This window comes from Microcaecilia unicolor, chromosome 3 (genome assembly GCF_901765095.1).
Source record: "Microcaecilia unicolor chromosome 3, aMicUni1.1, whole genome shotgun sequence".
NCBI classification, from domain to species: domain Eukaryota; kingdom Metazoa; phylum Chordata; class Amphibia; order Gymnophiona; family Siphonopidae; genus Microcaecilia; species Microcaecilia unicolor.
Window position 1 is genome coordinate 152,650,169 of NC_044033.1, and position 25,305 is coordinate 152,675,473.

The 25,305-nt window shown below is 42.7% G+C and overlaps 1 protein-coding gene across 3 annotated transcripts in view; it reads left to right on the forward strand.

The window, feature by feature from the left end:
* Window positions 1-25,305, forward strand: part of LOC115465775 (protein unc-93 homolog A-like) — a 135,003-nt gene that overhangs the window by 76,196 nt on the left and 33,502 nt on the right. For all 3 annotated transcript variants that reach the window (XM_030196490.1, XM_030196492.1, XM_030196491.1), the window contains exon 7: window positions 9,990-10,125. In XM_030196490.1, coding sequence (XP_030052350.1) covers window positions 9,990-10,125 — 136 coding nt within the window. The remainder of the gene's footprint in view (window positions 1-9,989; window positions 10,126-25,305) is intronic.

Below are 25,305 nucleotides of genomic sequence, written 5' to 3' on the forward strand. Positions count from 1 at the left end.
ATTCTGGCCTCACTGGTTCCCCTGGAAGGGTCAGACACCTGCTGGGTGGGCAATGAGCTGGACAAGGCCAGAATGTAATCATGCAGGTCTCGCCGGATCCCCCGAGGCTACAGTCACGTGGAGGGGCATAATCGAACGGGGCGCCCAAGTTTTCCTGAGGGCGTCCTCGCAGGATGTCCCCGCGAAGGGGCGGGGAAACCCGTATTATCGAAACAAGATGGGCGGTCATCTTTCATTTCAATAATACGGTCGGGGACGCCCAAATCTCAACATTTAAGTCGACCTTAGAGATGGTCGTCCCCGATTTTCTGCGATAATGGAAACTGAGGACGCCCATCTCAGAAACGACCAAATTCAAGCCCTTTGGTTGTGGGAGGAGCCAGCATTTGTAGTGCACTGGTCCCCCTCACATGCCAGGACACCAACCAGGCACCCTAGGGGGCACTGCAGTGGACTTCAGAAAAAGCTCCCAGGTGCTTAGCTCCCTTACCTTGTGTGCTGAGCCCCCCAAAACCCACTCCCCACAACTATTCACCACTACCATAGCCCTTAGGGATGAAGGGGGGCACCTAGATGTGGGTACAGTGAGTTTGTACTGGGTTTTGGAGGGCTCACATTTACCACCATAAGTTTAACAGGGGGGGGGGAGGGGCCTGGGTCTGCCTGCTTGCACTGCAGTACCCACTGAAACTGCTCCAGGGGCCTGCATACTGCTGTCATGGAGCTGGGTATGATATTTGAGGCTGGCAAAAATGGGTTTTTTTTAGGGTGGGAAGGGGTTAGTGGCCATAGGCGCTGACTCTGTGGGTGCTGTGGGTGGTCGAGCACCCCCAATATTTCACCCACCGGAACCCTTCCTCCCTCCCTCCTTCGAGTTCCAGGCCCCCTCCCTCTGAATTTTAAAAGTCATACATCTTACCTCGTCGGGGTTACGGCGGCAGCAGCGGTAAAAAGCGTGCTTGCTCGATGCTTAGTTCAGTTTTCCCTTCTCTCTCTCAGCTCTGGTCCTGCCCTCATTTCCTGTTTCCGCAAGGATTATGCACAGACTGTGAACCCCCAAGGGGACAGATGACTACAGAGTGCAATGGTGATGTAGAGGGGCAGTCAGCCCCATCCTGTGACCCACAATACTGCTTATGTTCAGGTTACTGTAGCTACATATGGAGAGATTGTCACTGTTCAGTTCAGCTGACCACCCTCCCCCAACTCCCCAGAGGGACACTGGCTTGGCTCTGGCTATAGGGTATCCATGAGTATGGCCTTTCCTGAGACGAGACCTTTGGCACTCCGGCCCCTCAGGTGGTGAGGAGATGCTCAAGGAATCTGTCTGAGAGAGATTTGCAGGCATTATTGCCAGTGCTTGAATATGTCTCTCAGATTCCTTGGGTACTCCCTGGAACTGGCAGGGGAATATCTGGTCATGATCTGGGAGAAGGGACTAGATAGAAAGACTGCAATCATGTGTACTCCCCTCCACCCCCACCCCCAGTATGGAACCTGGCACTGAATATCCAGATCTTTGGCAGTGCCCAGACGTTATGTGGCTACAGTCGATATTCAGTGCTATACCCACATAACTAACCGGTTAAAGTTAGGACTTTTGAGCAGTCCTATATGTTTGATTAGGTATTCGAGCACCAGCACTGAATATCACTGGTGCTTGCATAATTCCTGCCTCTTTCCTGACTCTACCCTTGGATCATCCTGGCACTAACCGATGAGTGCTGCAGCGGTGACACCAGATTTTCAGAGGCACTGAAAACCCAGGGCTGGTCTGAGCGCTGCGATTTAACCAGGCTGGTCTGATCACTGCGATGTAACTGGGCAAATGCCTCATCTGCCCAGTTAGATCATTCTGAATATCGACCCTAGTGATTATTTGGGGAGGTGGGGTGGGGGGGGGGGGGGAAGGAAGGAGAAGCAGAATTAGAAAACAGTTATTTGGGATTTCAGGAACCTAGCTCCCTGCTTTGTGCATTCCCTTGTTTGCAGCCATGATTATTAAGGAAAGCAGGGCTTGCTGTCTGTGTAAAATTTTTTGTGGCATACCTCTTAGCATTTTCTGGCACATGAGTGTATCCTGACTCACTAGTTAAGAACCATGATTCTAGAAGAGAGAGTATGTAAGTGAGAATAAAAGGGTTTTTTTGCTCTGGGAGTTTTTTTTTAATACAGAGGCACATCTGAACCAGGCTAATCCTATTATGCTGTACTGACTAGCTTCTCCCCCAGAAGCAAACTGAGAACAGAAAGAAATAATTATTTTCTAAAATAAACAGATTACTAAATAAATAAAACAAAGCCAAACTGATTAGTCACATGGTACTAACACAAGAAAAAAAATACTGGGCTGGGGCTGTCCAGGGAAAGGCTTGGAGATTGCAAGTCGCTGGACAATTTTTAAAGGGGCTTTTTATGCAGGCAAACAGTTACCTATGTAAAAAGTTTAAAATATCATTGTTAATTGCCTAGACTTGCTGTCAATTGAGGCAGTATATAAATTTTTAATAAATGATAAACGATAAATACTACTCTCATAAATGGATACAAGGACGAAGTGTATTTTCAAAACACTTTTAGACTTACAAAGTTCCATAATTTACTATGGAACTTTGTAAGTCTAAGTGCTTTGAAAATGAGCCCCATCAATAAAGAATCAATCATGGAGATACATATCTCGTAGAAAAAAAATTGAACATGATATACAAATGTCTTTTGCAATCAAAATTTATACCATGTCATTTTTGTTTTGTTAGAAACCAGACTTTTCTAATTTAGGGGTCCTTTGACTAACCTGCGGTAAACACTAATGCATTCATGCTGCAGCTTAAAATGTCTAACTGCAGGGCGCACTCAGGCATCCTACAGTAATTTTGACATCAGCACATGCTTCCCATGTGCTAAAAAATAGATTTTATTTTTCAGCGCTGTGGGCAGGTCGGGGGGTGGGGGTAGAGAGTATACATGTTCTGCAGAATACATCTGCAAGACTGATTGGGTAAATTTAATGAACCTACCCTGCATTCATTTTCTTGTCAGAATCAGTAGGCAGGCCTCTTCCTCTTACATATAACAGAAGTCAGCTCAGAAATAGGAAAAATGTATCATTAGACTTTTCTTCAGCTACAAAGATGACCTCAAAGTCAATTTGAGAACACTCTTCTGTTTTTCAGGGTGCTAAGATCTGGAACGCTATCCCTGTTGAAATGTGTCTTATTACACCATATATTCTTTTTCGTAAAGCACTTAAAACATATCTGTTTTTATATCAACAATCTTGATTGTTTAATATTAGCTTTGATTGCTTAATTTATAGACTGTAAACTGATTATATGTTTGTAATTTTATCCAATTGGGATTTTTTTCTGATAGTTTGTAATCCGCTTTGCACTATTTTGGTTGAGCCTGCAACTAGCGGGAAAATATGGGATATAAATGTATTAAATAAAATAAATAAATAAAGGCAGAATAAAAATCGCATAATACAATACAATAAAATCAGTGAGCTCTTGCTGCCTGGAAAATAGGTGGCAGTAGGGGCTTACACGCTAATGGCTGCGCACTAATGGGAAAATTAGCACTTGGCCATTAATTCCCCAAAAAAACAGAAAAAGAGACAATTTTACAAATACAGTAAAAATGGCCATAGTGTGCGGGAACAACCTGTGTAAGCATGCGCTAAGGCCACTTTTTACTTCAGTTTGGTAAAAGGGTCCCTTAATGAGGACAATTTGTGAAAGGCACTTATACATTCAGGACTGGGTCACACGTATAAGTGTCTTGAAAGAATTGCCAGCATTATCCCCTGAATTCTATGTATGGCGCTAAAAATTGTGTGCACAATTTTGGGCACACAATCAATTTGTGCACACAATTTAATTGAGTAATGAGCCAATTGGCACCAATAATTGGCCGCTAACAATCAATTACTGGCATTAATTGGCAACAGTTTGGATTTGCTTGCTCATCTTGCTATGCGCTATTCTATAAAAATACACATGCAAATCTTTTACCGTGAAAAGGAGGTGTGGCCATAGGAGGAGCACGGGCAGGTCGGGGGTGTTCACTAAAGATGCATGCAGTATTGTAGAATTTGGGGGATCCACGCCTAACTTACGCGTGAGGATTTAAACCAGGTTTCAGTTGGTGTAAATCCTTGTGCCTAAAAGGTGGGCGTGGTTCTTGGTACTACACGCTATTCTATGAATGACACTCAACTCGGAGTGCCGTTTGTAGAATAGTGCTCAACGTGCATGTTTTTCATTTGGGCACCATTTACTGAATCTACTCCTATATGTACAATGCTGGACATATAATCCATTGCGAGTCAATTCTATACCTAAGTGCTCACAATAATTGTGCATTATGAGTGTAAACATTTAGGGGCCGATATTCGGAGTACGGGAGGGAGTCTGGCTAACTACCGTAGTCAGCGGTCAGCCTGGATATTCAATGACAGGCCATTTTTGGCATTGAATATCTGGTTTATCTTTAGCCTTTTCAAAGTTGATACCGAAGATAGCTGCTTAAGTTTAAACCAGCTACTTAAGTGGCACAATGTGACCACTTAGAATAGCCTGTTATGGATTGAATATTGAGGGATAGCCAGCTATATTGTACAATATAGCTGGTTATCTTCTAGACGCTAACTGGGAATATTCAGCTGGGGATAACTGGCTATCCTCCACTTACTATCGCCGGATAGCCGGTTAAGTGCCGTTTAACTGGCCAGGTGCCATTCTTGGCCAGTTAAATGCTCATATCACCCCTCTCCTCAAGTCACTTCACTGGCTTCCGATCAGGTACCGCATACAGTTCAAGCTTCTCCTACTAACCTACAAATGCACTCAATCTGTAGCCCCTCACTACCTCTCTACCCTCATCTCCCCTTACGCTCCTACCCGTAACCTCCGCTCACAGGATAAATCCCTCCTCTCAGTACCCTTCTCCACCACCGCCAACTCTAGACTCCGCCCTTTCTGCCTCGCCTCACCCTATGCTTGGAATAAACTCCCTGAGCCCATACACCAAGCCCCCTCCCTACCCATCTTCAAATCCTTGCTCAAAGCCCACCTCTTCAATGTCGCTTTCGGCACCTAACCATTGTACCTCTATCCAGGAAATCTAGACTGCCTCAATCTTGATTGACTGCATTTTTTGTCCTTTAGATTGTAAGCTCCTTTGAGCAGGGACTGTCCTTCTTTGTTAATTGTACAGCGCTGCACAACCCTGGTAGCGCTTTAGAAATGTTAAATAGTAGTAGTAGTATTGAATATTGGGGGGTTAAAGTAGAGCTATGGCTGTTGTAAGGGTGAGTGCCTAAATGTTAGGTACATCTATAACTGGGTTACATTAGTATTCTGTAACATAACCTAGGGGGGCGATGTTCATACTGCAGGAGTTAGCCCAGCTAACTCTTGTGGTCGGTGGTGATGCTGGACAGTCAATGCCAGGCTGTTTCCGGTGACTGGCATTAAATATCCGGTTTACTTCTGGCCGCTATGAACATAGCTGGCCAAGCCGATAGTCAGCACTGCCCGACTAAGTTCATAGCTGTCAAAGATAGGCCTGCTATTTGGGCAGTCTGAATATCGGCACTGGCTGGCTCTGTCATGTTGCTAGCTAGCTAGCTGCTAAGTGCTAATATTCAGCTGAGATAGCCGGCTAAAGGCTTAAAGCTATTTAACCGGCCAGAAGCCATTCCTGGCCGGTTAAATAGCACTGAATGGGGAGTAGGTGCCTAAATACCATTATAAAATACAGTTCTACCACATGCCCTCAGGGCACCATGATGGAGATTCCCTGTTACAGAATTGCCCTTAGCACGTCCAAAATTATATATGGAGCCAAAGGAGTGTGTTCTGGGCATTGTAGTCACTATACATATGAACTATGTTTAAGTGCACTAGGTGAGATCCTATTGTATAGCAGCATCTGGGTGCCCAGATTCCATTATACAATACTAGCATACTACTACTCATTTTTATAGTGCTACTAGATGTACACAGGTCTATACACATTATAAGCAGGTACTTTCTCTGTCCTTGGAGGGCTCACAATCTAAGTTTTTGTACCTGGGGCAATGGAGGGTTAAGTGACTTCCCAAGGTCACAAGGAGATATAGTGGGAATCGAACCCAGGATGCCAGAATCAAAGCCCACTGCACTGACCATTAAGCTACTCCTCCAGTCCTAAGCTGGTAGCGCACCTTACATTAAGGCACTCATAGGTACACCAGCCATAGTCCTAAATACAGAAAGGGCATGTATAACTTATTGTCTTCTTTATGTTGCAAGTGAAAGTGGCAGCCCATGTACCACCCATGAACAACCCCTTGCATTTACATGCTCGGTCACTTACATGCACCCTTATAGAATAGCGCTTAGTCGACTTGGCACAACTTACACATGTGCCTGTTTTCTGTACATTTCCTCATACAAGTGGCATGTAAATGTAACAGCTCTGTTCAATTATTTGCACTAATTAAATTTAATTGAACTTTATGCATGTAAATTTAAGCACAGGATTCGCACCTAAATTTTATATACGATCTGAAAAGGGGTCGCGAAAAAGGGAAGTCATGAGCGGAATAAATGCGTTCCTAAAACTAATGTGCATTGTTATAGAATAATAGGGATACGCGCCTATTGGAGGTGAGATTCCTGGGCATAAGCGCTATTCTAAAAACCATGCCTAACTTTTTAAGTGTGACTTATAGCATAGTGCTTTTTTTGGCACCCTATATAGACTCTAGCCTATGATGTTACTACTACTACTACTACTACTTAACATTTCTAGAGCGCTACTAGAGTTACGCAGCGCTGTACAAATTAACAAATAAGGACAGTCCCTGCTCAGAAGAGCTTACAATCTAAAGGACGAAATGTCAAGTTGGGGTAGTTTAGATTTCCTGAGAAGAGGTGTAGTGATTAGGTGCCGAAGGCGACATTGAAGAGGTGGGCTTTGAGCAATGATTTGAAGATGGGTAGGGAGGGGGCCCGGCGTATGGGCTCAGGGAGTTTGTTTCAAGCATGGGGTGAAGTGAGGCAGAAAGGGCGAAGCCTAGAGTTGGCGGTGGTGGAGAAGGGTACTGAAAGGAGGGATTTGTCAAGAGAGCGGAGGTTACGAGTAGGGACATAAGGGGAGATGAGAGTAGAGAGATAAGGAGGGGCTGCAGATCGAGTGCATTTGTAGGTGAGTAGGAGAAGCTTGAACTGTATGCGGTATCTGATCGGAAGCCAGTGAAGTGACTTGAGGAGAGGGGTGATATGAGTATATCGGTTGAGGCGGAAGATAAGACGTGCGGCCGAGTTCTGGATGGACTGAAGGGGGGATAGATGGCTAAGTGGGAGGCCGGTGAGGAGTAGGTTGCAGTAGTCAAGGCGAGAGGTAATGAGAGAGTGGATGAGAGTTTGAGTGGTGTGCTCGGAGAGGAGGGGGCGAATTTTGCTAATGTTATAGAGGAAGACCTTAATAGGGAATCTCAAATTTAATTGCCAAGATTTCAAACATCCAGCAATGAGATCTAATCAATTCCTTTCTGCAGTTCAAAGATTCTGAGGAGCAGATGGGCATTCCCATATGGATCACACAGCATTTGCTCACTGTACATATGAAGGGCAATTTTATAATCTAGATGCCTATATTTATGTACTCCTTTCATACACTTACTACAAAAGTGCCAGCCAGACACCTAAGTGCTTTTCTATAACAGCATGCATGGCATAGCATGTAAACACAAGGGGGTTTATACAGTGGCGTACCAAGGGCGGGGCGGTGGAGGCGGTCCACCCCGGGTGCACGCTGCTGGAGGGGTGCAGAGAGCTCTGCTGGTTCCCTGTTCACTCTGCCCCGGAACAGGTTACTTCCTGTTCCAGGGCAGAGGGAGCCAGCGGAGCCGACAGCCGCGCGGCTGCTCCCAACACCCCTCCAACAGCGTGTGTTGATGCAGGATATGTTTATGCGCCGGGGGAGGGGTGTGTGTTAATGCTGCCGGGGGGGGGGGGGTGTTGATGCGCCGGGGGGTGGGGGTGTCGTGCTGCACCGGGGGGGGGGGGGTGCGCAGCAGCGATCCGCCCCGGGTGGTAGCCGACCTAGGAACGGCACTTGATTTATACATGGCTAGAGCATGAGAAATTTACAGAAAAGTGAAAATTACATGCATCCTTGCTGCAAGTGTGCATGGCTGCTGAGAGACAGAGCTGGGCCTGGGGCAGGGCCACTGCAGCTGCTGCCTCCCTTCCCCCCCCCCCCCCCCACAGGCCGCAGCCTCCAACTGTCCCCCGCCACTGGGGCTGCTGCCACCCTCCCCCCCACTCGGACTGCCGTCGCCCTCTGCCCCCCTCCCCCCTGCATCTGCTCCTTCCTCGGCCTGTCACTATTCTGCTCCTGTGTGCCGGGACCCGGGTTATCTCGTTAACGCAGTCACCTGGGTTCCAACACATAGGAGCAGAAGAGAGACAGACTGAAGGAGTAGAACCTTGCTTGCCTTCAGAAGCCTTGCTAGCATCGGGTCCCATGTGGAGGCCAGGCCCAAGGAATCTTGCTCCCCCTCTTGGCGGCCCTGCAGTTATGTCAGGTCTATGACTGGCATAAATGTGGGACATAGTACAAAAACCAGAAGAAACCAGTCTTCGCAAGGAACTCAACAAGAAACAAAACAGCAAAGATGACCAACAAAAGCAAAAAACAAAAAATATAAAAATAAAAATAAAATATATATATATAAAAAACGTCAAAATTTAAAATTAATCATAAAATATGTATTTAATAGATGAATCCATCAAAATCAAAAAATTACATAAAAAAGACGACACTTTGGATGTAAAAATGAAGAATCAACTTTATTAGCCAAACTGTAGCAGGGAGAAAGGGACTCGACACAGCTGTGTTTCGGCCGTACTGGCCTGCGTCAGGAGTCTTCTCTGCTGTCTGTTGATTATTAATTCTATCCAAATATAAAAAGAATATGTGTGTCTTACCAATAAACTGAAGCTATAGTGCTCAATTGTACTGGAAACAAAGTTGTTGAGCGGAGAAGATCAGAGCAGCGTCTCTGATCTATGCAATCGAAATGTGGGCCCATAAATGTTAAGCATGCTGATGCCGGATTACACTAATATTCTATAACAGAATCTGGGCATCTAAGTGCCATTACAGAATAGGTTCTTAGCATAGTGCCACTGAGTATGTGACCCCGCAGCCACTTAGAGGGTCCATCCCCAGCACATATCAAGTCCGCCTGCACCTGCTGCTTGTGCTCTACACCAGCACCCTTCTCCCAACAACTGGGTCACAACTGCATCTGGGCGAGTCCCCTGCTCTCTAATTATCCTCAGTGATTTCTAGGTTACTGGGGCTACTCTCCCCATGGTCCTACAGTTCCCAGAAAACACTCAGAGACCCAACACACAAACCACTGGGATTCTTTATCAGTCCAGACAGGCAGAACGAACAAACAAATGTGTTTATTCTCAGAACTTGGAACAGTGGACAAAAATAATGTGCAAATAGCAAACAGTAACAAGTAACTGAAAAATGGACTAATTAGAAATCTAACTAAACATATATACAGTATACTGTCTAAACAGTACCTGGGAAGGTCAGGAAATATAATTCACCGAGCTTCATCAAAGAGATCTGTCTGCCTTTCCTCCCAGGCTAAGACTGAAGGCAAAATCAGTACACTCTAAAGGAAATGAGCTCTTGGGCCAATCAGAACCCAGTCAACAAGATTTGGAAGTATACTGCTGCTTGCTTCCTGCTTGTGTTAAAGAAAAAAACATTCAGTTACAGCAAAGAAACACCACCTGCTGGCCAAATAGGAGAAATACACTTCAGGACATAATTAAAATAGGAAAATATTTAATACATTTTACAGGCTTAAAACACAGTTTCTTCATACAGATTATTTCCTAGACTTTTTTCTGGAAATTGACCTCAATAAGAATAGTCATTGTGAACAGTACTGTATTTTCTTTCCTCTCCAGTCCTACGTGACCTGTGTTCTGGGAATACAGTTTGTGGGCTACGTGATGATCTGTTTTGCAGCAACCAATGCAGTCTGTTCTGTTTTGTTTGGAAAGCTGTCCCAGTATACTGGCAGAATTGCTCTGTTTGCATTAGGTAAGTAAACAGCTTGCTTTCAGTATATATTGGCTGGAAAGGTATGTTCCATGCATAAGTTTGTTTGAGTGACTGCCAGGTATTAAAATCTGATACTAAGCAGTAGTTTTTCAGAGTACAAGACACATAGTATGCACTTGTAGTAAAGTTGGCTACCTCTGCACCCTTCCTGAGTAGCTCCCACTCTACAACTCCCCTTTTCCTCTCATACTCAAACCACTCAAGACCAGGTGCACTAAGCAAGTCATGGAAAGCATTTGAATTCAATTTCTTGACCTCTTAATCCTGGGATCCAAGTGCAGGGGGAGAGCTATGAATGGAGAATGGTCCAGGCTTGGCCTTTTGAGTCTACACAATATGTGAATGCTAATGCTTAGGATGTGAGGAGAAGCACGGTCTATGTAGTTTATTTGGGGGGGGAGGGTTCTGTGGGGGTTTGTTATTTCAATTTTTTGTTTAATTTTAGTAGGTGATGCTGTTCTTTAAATCCCTATCCCTATCAAACCAAAGGCCCTACTCTTAATATGTTTTCCCATCCTGGTTGAAAGGAGAAAAGGAACAGTCCCTACAGTCACTCCTGCCTTGACAGCATCATCCTAATCCCAAATCGCACAAGCTAACCTGCAACTACAGCTGCCTACAGCTAGCAGAGATTGGATGGTGGGGCTCGTGGTTGGGAGGCGGGGCTAGTGCTGGGCAAGACTTCTGCGGTCTGTGCCCTGAAAATGGCAGACACAAATCAAGGTAAGGGATACACAAAAAGTAGCACATATGAGTTATCTTGTTGGGCAGACTGGATGGACCGTGCAGGTCTTTTTCTGCCGTCATCTACTATGTTACTATGATTAGTGCACTGGCAGGGCACAAAAGACATAGGCTTGTTCCTAAACCCCTTTTTTTTAACCTAGAGTAAGGTAGTTTACAGGGGAGCAAGGGATGTGTGTGTGTGGGGGGGAGGGGTCAAACAAGCTTGTTTTTGTTTGTTATTTTTGCTGCAGAGGCAGAAATTTTCAAGCAGAATGAAAAATGAATGAAAATTTCTATCATTTCATTAAAGTTTCCTATTTTGTTTGCAACAAATGCACATCACGAGTTAATGAGTGGGCACACTGATATAGTAACTGTTGCCAAAATGGGAGGATTAAATCTTCTGGGGGGAAAAGAAACCCTCAAAATTTATAACAATAATCCATCCAAGTTATGGCAGATTGAGAGTAAAATATGAATATAACTTACAAATGCAATCTTCAGAACCAGTATTGCATAACAAAATATTAGATGACAGCATGCAAAGACCAAAATGGCCCATCTAGAGAAGATTAGGGTTGTTTGTCATTATTATTATTTTCTTTATGAATTTACACTTATTAAATCCACTTGAATGCAAATTAGAAATACAGCATTGACCAAATCAAGGAAAACATATCAAACAATTTACTACTAAATACTTTAGACTTCCAAAAAGAGAAATCAAGAATTTATTTATTTATTATTTATTTATTTATTGCATTTGTATCCCACATTTTCCCACCTATTTGCAGGCTCAATGTGGCTTACAGAGGTCTGTTATGGTAATGCCATACCTGGATGTCAGATACAATTGTTGATGCAAAGAGATTAAGGATGGAAAGAAGTATTAATAAAATAGGTATAGAAAGATTTTGAGTAATAATTAAGGAAAAAAACAACAAGAAAAGCGGAAGAAACCCAAAAAGACCAGACTGAAACCACAGATGGTAAGAGCACCAAAAAAGGTTTTATTGGGACCCTACACGGTCCGTGTTTCGGCCGAAAAGGCCTTCCTCAGGAGTCTGAAACGAAACAAAATATAACATATAATAACATATATAATATAAACACATCTAAAATTGTTCCATACAGAATTCTATATATGATGCATAATAGTGACATTAAAATTAAAACCATAAAAATCTAAAAACATATAATATCACAAATCATTATAAAAGATAAATGAGGATGCAGCATTTGAAATAATCCAGAATAAGAATAGCAATATAGACTAAAGTACATGATATAAGCAGAACCGTATAAATATGGTAATGGTAATACTATTTCAAACTCCCAGAGCCACATACGGGGATATGTATATTAAGACATGTGAATAAAAATACAAATAATATAAATAATGATGTGGAAATGTCAATTCAACCTCCAAAGCCAAATAAGAATTGTATATGTTATAAATCAATGTGATGAAAAATGATAAAAAGAAAAAACAAAAACAAAATAAACCTAAAAATTAATTGATTCAAGAACATGATTGAATAATAATATAACAGATAACATCACCTACTGCATAAGTAAATACATATAAAGGTTGTACAGTTGTGACATACCTTCAAATTGACGTATACAGATGTTCCTCCAAAATTCTCAGGGAGTAGAAAGGCATGAAACTGTATAGAGCAAAAACAAAAAATTAAAAATTGAAAATGATAATTAATAAAAAAATAATGAAAACAAAAAGGAAAAATAAAAATACAAAATACAAAAATGAAAATAAAAATAAAAATGATAATTAGAAACAGTAATAAAGATATGTTGGTATTGAGGAAAAAAGGAAAAATATAGCAACAAATGCCTGATGGCACTGCCATTAAGAAAACATCATATATGAGTCAATTGTCAAGAATGTATGCCAACTATTAATCAAAAATTTAAAAATGTAAAAAATAGAAAATAAAATGAAAAATAATAAAAAAATATAATAAAAATAAAAGATAAAAATAAAATAAAATAGATACACCATGTGACACTAATATTAAATTAAGTGAAAATGAAGTAGAAAGAATGTAGCTGAAATCATATTTGCAACAGATACATAAAAAGATGGTAACGCTTTTCTTGTTGTTTTGTGCATTTTTGCGGGAGATTTGGACTCTCTTTTTGTTGTCCTTTAATAATTAAGGAAAACATAGCCAAAATATCTTTAGGAAGTCTACCAGTGAACTCAGCAACAATTGGTTAAGGAAAGTCTGTAGAAGTCCTTTAATTAATGTTGGCCTCTCTCATTATAAGAAAATTCCTGAGCAGCTTAGGGTCTGAAATTAAGTAATTAACCACCAATATTCAAAAAACACCTACAAGGCAATCAATTTTAATATAAAAATTACCCCAGAGTTATAACTCTTTTTGGTTTCATAACCAAGAACTCCTTCCTCTTAAGTTGGGTTCTTCTACACAAATCAGGAAATATACGAACATAAGAACCTAAGAACTGCTCATTCAAATATCTGAAGTAAAGTTTTGTATAGTATTACGGTCTGGTTCTAGTGCAAGTGTAACTAACACAGTCAATCTTCCAGTTACCAATTCCAGAGATGACTCAAGAAAGTCAGTTTGTTTGTGAGTGTTCCTTTAATTGTGGGAAAAACCTCCACTTTAAATATATTACAAAACAATTGAAACCTCAAACCTCCAAACAGGAAAAATACAAAAGTATTTATTATATCCTTGTTTTATCAGGAGTAGGTTAATATCATTGGTTCCCTAAGAAGGAAAAAGAGAAAAAAAACCCAGACGCAAAAAACTGACATTTAGTGAGAAAAAGCAAATGAGATGAAAAACTCTCTTACCTTCTTTTATTATAACTAATAAAGGGGCACTCACCCAAAACTAAACTATCACAGACTAATCCCAGCCCATGTTTTGGGCTGGGATTAGTCTGTGATAGTTTAGTTTTGGTTGAGTGCCCCTTTATTAGTTATAATAAAAGAAGGTAAGAGAGTTTTTCATCTCATTTGCTTTTTCTCACTAAATGTCAGTTTTTTGCGTCTGGGTTTTTTTTCTCTTTTTCCTTCTTAGGGAACCAATGATATTAACCTACTCCTGATAAAACAAGGATATCCTATATAATAAAACTCACCTCCAACGTTCTAATGCTTGGGACCGTGGCTCCCTCAGCAGGTGGTCTACTAGGCAGCATCGAACTCAATGACGTCAACAAACACAGCTGAACGCAGGAACTGGCTGCTGGCACGTGCGAAAAAAAAAGGCACCAGACCCACAGTAACAAAAAAAAACCAAAAAAAAACCCAAAAGGGTGAAGAGAGAGCCTCCCGGCAACTCAGCAGGGGCCCTCGACCACACTGCAAGCTGCAGGAAGCTGAATCGCCCTCCAGTCCTGCACTAACCAAAAAAAAAAAAAAAAGTGAACACACAGGCTCCGGGCACCTCAGCAAGCAGCAGGAAGCTGAACAGCCCTCTGGACCCGCACTAACAAAACAAAAACAAAGGTGAAGACACAGCCTCCAGCGTATCAGCAGGGGTCGACTATAACGCAAGCTGCTTGAAGCCTAGCAGACGACCAACTTTCCTAACAGCAGGTACACTTATGGGAGAGAAAGGGCAGGAAAAAAAAAAAAAGAGCACAATCACGAGATTAAAAAAAAAAAAAAAGGAACTGAAAAACCAGGGGGGGGGGGGGGGAACTACCCTGCACCTCAGACAGAAGGAAGGGGTCATACACACACACACAACACACAGTCTTTCACTCTTTGTGTGACACACACTCTCAGACACACACACATGTTCTCTCTCACATGCAGGGAGGGGGGGAGGAAAAGAGAGGGGCCTGGAACTTCAAGGGGAGACAGACAAAAACACATGGAGAGGGGGGAGAGAACAAAATGAGAGGGAAAGGGGAGAGGACAAATGTTACACATGGATGGATGGAGGGCATGGACAAAAGAGCACAATCGCAGGATTAAAACAAGGAAAAGTTACTGAAAATACAAACACATGGGGGGGAGGGGACGACCCTGCAACACGGACAGAAGGAAGGGGTCATGCACACACACAAATACACACACACACACTCACACTCAGACTCACTGCTCGCCCCTGTGGTCCCAGAACTTCAAACACAAATGGTGGGGGTAACTGCACATCTGACAGAATGAGGGGGTCATGCACACACGCAGACACATACTCTGGCACACTGTAGCTCTGTGTGACACGCACACACACACACACTCTTTTCCACTCTCTGTGTCTCACTGTGACACACACACACACTTTACTAACAACTCTACAGATACCAAAAAAAAAAAAAACATTGCTAGCGCCCGTTTCCTTACAAACAGAAACGGGCCTTTTTTACTAGTAATAAATACTTTTGTATTTTTCCTGTTTGGAGGTTTGAGGTTTTAATTGTTTTGTAATATATTTAAAGTGGAGGTTTTTCCACAATTAAAGGGACACTCACAAACTAACTATATATAAACTTTGCAAACTCCTTTTAGAGAGTTAGAATATTCCAATAGAGTTTGTTTTTCTCCTGTTCAATATCAAGAAAGTCAGTAAAATTCAAATTTTCTTCCTGTGGCTTCTCACATGCTTTACCACCAGATGCTTCTCTCCTGGGCAATAATAAATATATAGCCCTTGTAATGGGTGGTAAATTATCGTCTGAAACTTTAATACTTCCTTTAGATATCTCTTAACTATGTCAATAGATGATATCAGTGGAGACCTAGGAAAGTTCAAAAAATGGAGGTTGTTTCTTCTCACTTGATTTTCAAGATATTCTATTCTTCTTAGTAGCATATCACGCTCTTTAATCTGTTGCACATTTACCGTTTTCAGTTCTTCCATTTGAATTTCCAATTGGACAACATGAGTTAGTTTGTCAACTTGCGCTATACACTAGGCTGGCAACTGAGAACTTAATAAGTCAAATTTAGCAGAAAAATGTGAAGCACAAACTTGTGCTGAGTTGTCCAGCATATTAGGAGCTTCCCAGACTGAATCCAATGTCACTAGCGCTGGTTTCTTAGGCAAACGCTCCAGCTCACAGGAAAGTTGAATATTCTTTACTTTGGTGAGGGAAGCTTCCCTCTGTTCTACCTCTCCCAAAGCACTTTCCTGTCTCGGGGAAGATACAGCCAACAGAGTCCCTTCCAGAGGCAATGCCTTGCCTTGCTGCTCCAGCATCCGGTGTTCCTCCGATCTCTCCATGGAAACACTTAAGGGTTGGAGCAGTGCAGCACATTGTATGGGGCTAAAAGAAACCCTTTCCAAGCTATGCCCCGGAGACATCCTAGAGCCAACCAAAGTCGCCAGATTGGATCGGGTGGCCGAAAAACCCAATGTTGACTGCTCCATCCTGGGGGGCTCACTGGAACCAGAGGGGTAGGTTCGTGGTTTCACCTTCCTTTTCCCCATAGCGTGCCAAATCGAGAGGACACCATCTTGGTTTCAAAATTAGGATTGTAACTGCTCCTCCATGCAAGTTACCACACAGTGATTTCACTTAGGGCAGTGGCATAGCTATGAGTGGGCATGGGTGGGGATGGGCCCACCCATTCTTGGCTTGGGCCCACCCAGTGGCGATGCCTCACTCCCCTCACTTCCTTTCCTCTTCTAGCAGCCCAGCATCTGCCCCCCTCTGAATTTTTCCATCCCTCCCCAGTATACCTCAGAGGCGTCCCAGTGGCCACAGCGATTCATCTTTGCTGCCTATGCCGGCCCCTGCAGGCTTCCCTCTGCCACATCCTGCCCTTACTGACATTACCTGTTTCCTCACTGGTGGCATGTGGCAGAGGGAAGTCTGTGGGGGCTGCTGCCAATGGGACACCTATGAGATACACCGGGGAGGAGTGGGTGGCTTCGGAGTGGGGCAGATGCCAGTCCGTGGGTGCAGGTGGGTTGGGAAGGACAGAAGAAATACTGAGCTAAGAGGGGGGGGGGGGGTTGGATGGTATCTGGGTATACCACTGATTTAGGGTTGTAACTGCTGCTCCAGTCAGGTTATCCTTCAACGCTGTTCTTTGATTCTCCTTGTCTCTGGCCTGATGTCCTGGCAAGATCCCACCCCCAATAATGATATCATTGAGTGACGCCCGGAAATCCTACTTTAACATGCTGCTTAGCGATGTCTATGTCTCACTATTACTGTACTTCTGTACTTTGCTGTGTTCCTACTTGCTTGCCTGTTCATCTGTTACTGGACTATATGTTGCATCTGAGTCTCCTTATATCTGGACCGAAGTCTTGGCAAGACCCTGCCCCCAAGAGCCACATCAGTGAGTGATGCCTGGAAACCCTACTTTAACACGCTGCATTTCAGCTACGTGCACCATGGGTTCATACTACAGAAAGCACAAGAAGCAAGTCATGCTCCTTGGATGAGCTCCTTGAGGTGACTCCTAGGCTACTCCTAATCTTATCCCTTCTTTTAGCTTTCTTTTAGTTTTGGAATTTTCCCTTCTTTGCACTCCTCTGTACCCACTTCATCTATGTCCTTTCTCCCACTGCAAGTGGGCCTTAGGCCTTCCCACCCGCACTTTGCTCCTTGGCCTAGGCATTTACTCACTTGCTCCTTGGTTGCTGCCCCTCCCTCCCTTCCCAGGTCTGTCTGCAAAATTTCTTCACTTCTTTCTCTCTTTTTGCTTCTTAATGGTAGGGCAGTCCACCGATGTCAGCTTTAATCTTTGACCTTTTTTCTTCTTCTTCTCACTCTTCGCTGTTTCTGACTGAGACGTGGTTTCATGATGGTGAAGAAGCCTACCTCTCCCAATGTCTTTCCTCTACTCACTTGGCGTATGCCATCACTAGATCTTCCAGTAAGAGGGGAGGAGGAGTAGCCTCTCTTGCCCCCTCTTCTTTCCCAGTCTCTGACATTTCTTCCACTCTTTCCTCTCTTCTGGAGTCCATTCTTCTCTGACTTACCATGAGGCATATTTTCAAAGCACTTAGCCAAGTGCTTTGAAAATATGCCTCCGTGTCTCCTTCCCTCCATTTTCTCCTAATTTATGTTCCCCCTGCCCCTGACTTGTGTTGAGAATTGAGGGGTCCCGAGCCCCCCAAGAAGGCTAGAGTGACCTTAAATCTGACTCCATCTCTAAATAGCACTAGTACTGGGGTAATCAGGGAGTTGTGAAGTTCTAAGAGGAATTGCCACTGAGAGAGACGTTAGGTCTAAGGGACCCGCATTAGTCCGCCTCTCAGCACTGGCAAGGAATAGATACCAGCCTTATGACAAACTGGATTTAGGTTACAAGTTATACAATGCAGCGAATAATAGCCTGATACAGCAGAAGCATTTATACTTACAGCCTTTCATCATTAAGTGAAGCCCACAAATCATCATTTGGAATGAGGAGTTTATTTGCTAAGGTATAAGTCAAATCAGTGATTGACAATAGGCACGTACAATCAATTAATTATAGGAATTTAATAAGCTGCAAACAGGTGTTAATTATTTGCTAATCTTTTATAATTTCTCTTACCAATTAGAGTTTTTACAAGGGAAAGCAATTAGGTAATTTGTCAATTCTGCTGGACACATTGGTTTCCCTTGGAGAGAGAGTGGCAACCCTTTTCTCTCTAGCTTAAACCAGGAAATACCCGGATTTTTATAGGTGCCCTCAGGATATGGGTAATATGACAGTAGATATACCTGATTGGATCTATGCTAATGTCATGGTTGTCACTGATTGGCTCATGCTAATGAGTAGGTTCTATCTTGCTACGCCTTTCCTTTCTCACACCAGCTGACCACAATCCTGCTCACAGGAAAGTCTCCCTCCTCTCTTGGACAGCTAGTTCCCTATTTTCTCTGCACCTGTCATGACTCACTCATTGCTCAACTTGTTTTTCTAACTTACCTTAGAGAAAATTCCACTTTGTAACAGATACGGGCTTCCATTTTGTGCTGAAATCCTCCATTTTGTTTCCATATCTATTTACCTAACTTTTAGGCCTCAATCCGGACTACAAACTAGGCCATACTTTTCCAGTAAGCTCCCAGTTATGTCAGCCATCAGATTTCTGACTCAGCCAAGGTCTGTAATGGCCTGAGCTCTATGACTGGGCCCACCACCATTCCAGTGGGGGGGTCTCTGGCTGTACCATAATTATACACTTGTCTGAAGCCTGCCTCCATTTCCCTAATCTGATTGTACTGGGGAGATTTTAATGTCCATTATTTCCATCCCTCTAGACCTTATGATAGACACTTTCTCTCTTTGATCTTGATCTTCAACAGCACATACTATTTGCTACCCATTCCAGAGGGCATACTCTTGACCTTATTATTTCCAGACATTCTGACCCTCTCACCATATCTGAACTCTCAGCTCAGTTCATCCTATGGTCAGACCACACCATGATCAGATTTTTCCACTCTTACTCCACTACCTCCCTTACTTATCCCCGCTATCCATACGTCGGTTTGCTTTTCATACAGTTGACCCTTCATTTATCCCTTCCGTTTCCTCTCACTTCCCCCCAGATTTCCTCTCTTTGTCTCTCTCTGATCAGCCTACACCCGTTGTTTCTTGTGGCAGTTTGAGCAGAATCTCTCTGAGCCCCGTTGAACGTACAGTGCCTCCACAATAAGAAAGTAGCTATGCCTTGGGTGTGCAAATCATCAAGATGCCTCTGACAGGGAAAGAACTCAGCGTTCAAAGGGGGCAACCCACTGCAACTTCGGCTCCTACTTTGAGGGAGGACCAGCTTTTTGTGAACAGAATCCTTGGTGAGGGAACTGTAAGTAAACTTACTCAAGTTGTGATGGAAGTCAGATTTGAAATCTGTGGGATGCTATAGGTAGCATGCACTCTTCCTTGTTGGATACAACTCAGCAGAATTCTAAGGATATTGCTATAATTTCTGATACAGTACTGGTTCAGGCATGGGCAACTGACCAATTAGCCATGGAATTGGATTCCTTGAAATCTAAAGTGCAAGCTGTGGAAAATTTGGAGGCAGTTTAAATAAGTACATAAGTATTGCCATACTGGAACAGACCAAAGGTCCATCAAGCCCAGCATCCTGTTTCCAACAGTGGTCAATCCAGGTCACAAATACCTGGCAAAATCCCAAAAAAGTAAAAAACATTTTATACTGCTTATCCCAGAAATAGTGGATTTTCCCCAAGTCCAATTTAATAATGATCTATGGACTTTTCCTTTAGGAAGCCGTCCAAACATTGTTAAAACTCTGCTAAGCTAACCGCCTTTACCACATTCTCTGGGAACAAATTCAAGTGTTTAATTACACGTTGAGTGAAGAAACATTTTCTCTGATTTGTTTTAAATTTACTACTTAGTAGCTTCATCGCATACCCCCTAGTCCTAGTATTTTTAGAAAGCATAAACAGACGCTTCATGTCTACCCGTTCAAATCCACTCATTATTTTACAGACCTCTAGCATATCTCCCCTCAGCTGCCTTTTTTCCAAGCTGAAGAGCCCTAGCCACTTTAGCCTTTCCTCATAGGGAAGTTGTCCCGTCCTCTTTATCATTTTCGTCGCCCTGCTCTGTACTTTTTCTTATTCCACTATATCTTTTTTTGAGATGTGGTAACCAGAATTGAACCCAATATTTGAAGTACGGTCGCACCATGTAGCGAAACAAAGGCATTATAACGTCCTCATTTTTATTTTCCATTTCTTTCCTAATAATACATAACATTCTATTTGCTTTCTTAGCCACAGCAGCACACTGAGCAGAAGGTTTCAACATATCATCAACGACGACATCTAGATCCCTTTCTTGGTCTGTGACTCCTAACGTGGAACCTTGCATTACATAGCTATAATTTAGGTTCCTCTTTCCCACATGCATCACTTTGCACTTGCGCACATTAAAAGTCATCTGCCATTTAAACGCCCAGTCTCCGTCTCATAAGGTCCTCTTGTAATTTTTCACAATCCTCCCGCGATTTAAAGACTTTGAATAACATTGTGTTGTCAGCAAATTTGATTACTTCACTAGTTACTCCCATCTCTAGGTCATTTATAAATATGTTAAAAAGCAGCGGTCCCAGCACAGACCCCTAGGGAACCCCACTAACTACCCTTCTCTATTGAGAATACTGACCATTTAACCCTACTCTCTGTTTTCTATCTTTTAACCAGTTTTTAATCCACAATAGGACAGTACCTCCAATCCCATGACTCTCCAATTTCCTGTTGAGTCTTTCATGAGGTACTTTGTCAAACGCCTTCTGAAGATCCAGATACACAATCAGGCTTATTTTCGAAAGAGAAGGGTGCCCATCTTTCGACACAAATCGGGAGATGGGCATCCTTCTCCCAGGGTCGTCCAAATCAGCATAATCGAAAGCCAATTTGGGGCATCCTCAACTGCTTTCCATCGCGGGAACGACCAAAGTTCATGGGGGCGTGTTGGAAGCATAACGAAGGTGTGACTGGGGCGTGCCTAACACATGGGCGTCCTTGACCAATAATGGAAAAAAGAAAGGCGTCCCTGATGAGCACTTGGGCGACTTTACTTGGCCCATTTTTTCTTGCGACCAAGCCTCAAAAAGGTGCCCAAACTGACCAGGCAACCACCGGAGGGAATCATGGATGACCTCCCTTTACTCCCCCAGTGGTCACTAACCCCCTCCCACCCTAAAATAAAAACTTTAAAAATATTTTTTACCAGCCTCAAATGTAATACCCAGCTCCCTGACAGCAGTATGCAGGTCCCTGGAGCAGTTTTAGTGGGTGCAGTGCTCTTCAGGCAGGTGGACCCAGGCCCATCCCCCCACCTGTTACATTTGTGGTGGTAAATGTGAGCCCTTCAAAACCCACCAGAAACCCACTGTACCCACATGTAGGTGCCCCCTTCAACTCTTAGGGCTATGGTAGTGTTGTACAGTAGTGGGTAGTGGGTAGTGGGTTTTGGGGGGGGGGGGGTTGAGGGGGCTCAGCACCCAAGGTAAGGGAGCTATGCACCTGGGAGCAATTTCTGAAGTCCACTGCTGTGCCCCCTAGGGAGCCCGGTTGGTGTCCTGGCATGTGAGGGGGTCCAGTGCACTACAAATGCTGGCTCCTCCCATGACCAAATGGCTTGGATTTGGTCGTTTCTGAGATGGGTGTCCTCGGTTTCCATTATTGCCGAAAATCGGGGACGATCATCTCTAAGGATGACCATCTCTAAGGTCGACCTAAATTTCTCGATTTGAGCGTCCCCAACCATATTATTGAAACCAAAGATGGACGCCCATCTTGTTTTGATAATACGGGTTTTCCCGCCCTTTCGATTATGCCCCTCCACATCAACCAGCTCACCTTTATCCACATTTGTTCACTCCTTCAAAGAAATGTAATAGATTGGTGAGGCAAGATTTCCCTTCACTAAATCCATGTTGACTTTGCCTCATTAATCCATGCTTTTGAATATGCTCAGTAATTTTGTTCTTTATAATAGTCTCTACCATTTTGCCCGGCACCGACGTCAGACTTACCAGTCTTTAATTTCCCAGATCTCCACTGGAACCTTTTTTAAAAATCAGCGTTACATTGGCCACCCTCCAATCTTCCAGTACCACGCTCGACTTTAAGGATAAATTACATATTACTAACAATAGCTCTGCAAGTTCATTTTTCAGTTCTATCAGTACTCTGGGATGAACTTCATCTGGTCCTGGAGATGTGCTACTCTTCAATTTGTAGAACTGCCCCATTACATCCTCCAGATAGCAGTCCAGAGCGTAGTAGCGTCAATAACAGTATCTCCCATTAGAAATTAAAGAAATGCATATACAAGCATCAGCAAGCACAAGAGGGTTATGTAAAACAAAGCCTAAGCAGAATTTACTTCAATCCAGAGGCAGTAGGAAGTTTAGGCAGCATCACACCTCTGTTCAATGCCTCTAGAAAACATAATAAGTATCTGAAATGAAAACAAGTACAGGAATGGCTCAGGGGGCAAGACGCTTATACCTTACACCATCCTTCCCACATTCATTTTCAAAGAAACAAAACCATAGTTTCAGAGGTGGATGCACAATGGGAAGTGGACTTGGATCTGTAGCACTGTGTTGTTATAACATCAGAATACATAGTAACAATTATTGACATCTTAGCAAAATACACATAGGCTATAAGTCTAAAAACAAAAACCGGTCAAGAAGTGAACAAAGCCTTTGAATAGGTATTTAGTTTAGGCCATATATCAAAAAAAATATATAGATGACAAGGGTACATCAGCTACATGGATGACAAGGGTACATCAGCTACATGGATACCTGAATGTGGTATTCCACAAGGATCCCCCCTCTCACCGACCCTATTCAACTTAATGATGATACCATTGGAGAAACTACTATCAAATCAAAACCTTAACCCATACATATACGCAGACGACGTAACGATCTATATTCCATTTAAACAAGATCTAAAGGAAATTTCCAATGACATCAACCAAAGCCTAAACATCATGCACACATAGGCAGACACATTCAAGCTGAAACTCAATGCAGAAAAAACCCAACGCCTAATACTCACCTCACAATATAACACGAGCAAATTCACCACCATTGAAACACCAAAACTGAATCTTCCAATTTCGGACACCCTAAAAATTCTTGGGGTTACCATTGACCGACACCTAACACTTGAGAACCACGCGAAAAATATAACCAAGAAGATGTTCTACTCAATGTGGAAACTAAAAAGAATAAGACCTTTTTTCCCAAGATCTGTCTTCCGCAACCTAGTACAATCAATGGTACTTAGTCATTTAGACTACTGCAATGCACTCTACGCTGGCTACAAAGAACAAATAATCAAGAAACTTCAGACAGCCCAGAATACGGCAGCTAGACTCATATTCGGTAAAACAAAATACGAAAACGCCAAACCTTTACAATAAAAACTGCACTGGCTACCACTCAAAGAACGTATCACGTTCAAAATTTGCACCTTAGTTCACAAAATCATTCACGGAGAAGCACAGCCTACATGTCAGATCTGATAGACTTACCACCCAGGAATGCTAAAAAGTCATCCCGTACATTCCTTGATCCTCACTTCTCAAATTATAAAGGTCTCAAATACAAACTAATGCATGCATCAACATTTTCCTACCTGAGTACATAATTCTGGAATGCGCTGCCGCGAAACCTAAAAACGACCTATGAACAAGTTAACTTCCGAAGTCTACTGAAGACCCACCTCTTCAACAAGACATACAAAAATGATCAACAAACATGAACGCTATACACATATCCAGAAATGCCCCAACCTTATTTGGTTGTCAAACTACTACCATCTTCTTTCTCAGCATCATGTTACTATCATTTTTCTTCTCAGTTTCATGTTACCCAAAAACCTTTTCTTATCACTAAATGCATACTTTCCTTAATTCTTATATTTCTCCTATATATCTCTTATTATGTTTGCTTGTTATAATATTACCATGTCATTTTACTATCATGTACCAAAACACTTCTGCTATTACTAAATGTATAATTCCTTATGTATTACCATTATTCATGATGTATTGTAAGCCACATTGAACCTGCAAAGAGGTGGGATAATGTGGGATACAAATGCAACAAATAAATAAATAACGAGTTTTAAACAATCCACTGCTGGCGTTACTAAAAAGAGAAGGAATCCATCATTTCAAGACCAACAATGATGTAAAAGCGGCAGTGGTGGAGAGGTCTAACTGCACCTTAAAGTCTAAAATGTGGCAGTATTTCACAACTCGCAATACTTTTCACTATGAATACTGAAGCACTCAACACACACTTAGTCCACCTCTTCTTATGCATTATATCAGGACCTTCTAACTGTGGTAAACGTTTCTTGGTTAAAATACTGTTAGAATATGCCAATTGTACATTCACCATGAAGCCTCATTAAATCATGTGGTAGTGCACCTGCTGACAGCCTATAAATGAAGAGCTGTCAAATCAATACACTACTAGTAGCGTTTAACAATGATCAGTTGTTTCTGGTCCTTAAAGTAAATCTGTTCATCATAGATTTTATTTTAGTTACATTTGTACCCCGTGCTTTCCCACTCATGGCAGGCTCAATGCGGCTTACATATACAGGTTCTTATTTGTACCTGGGGCAATGGAGGGTTAAGTGACTTGCCCAGAGTCACAAGGAGCTGTGCCTGAAGTGGGAATCAAACTCAGTTCCTCAGGACCAGAGTCCACCACCCTAACCACTAGGCCACTCCTCCACTCATGTTTTATTATTTTATGGAATCCACTTGTAAAAATGATAAACTCAAAAAAAGCTTGTACCAAATACATGCACCACAGAAATCTGAGCATTATCTATATTATCCAGAACATATTTTGCCAAGGCAGAACAAACCACACTATCACCTTAAATACCAAATATATGGTGATTTTTAAGCATCCAAGAGATAAATAGCAGTTCTTGCCACACAAATGTACCCA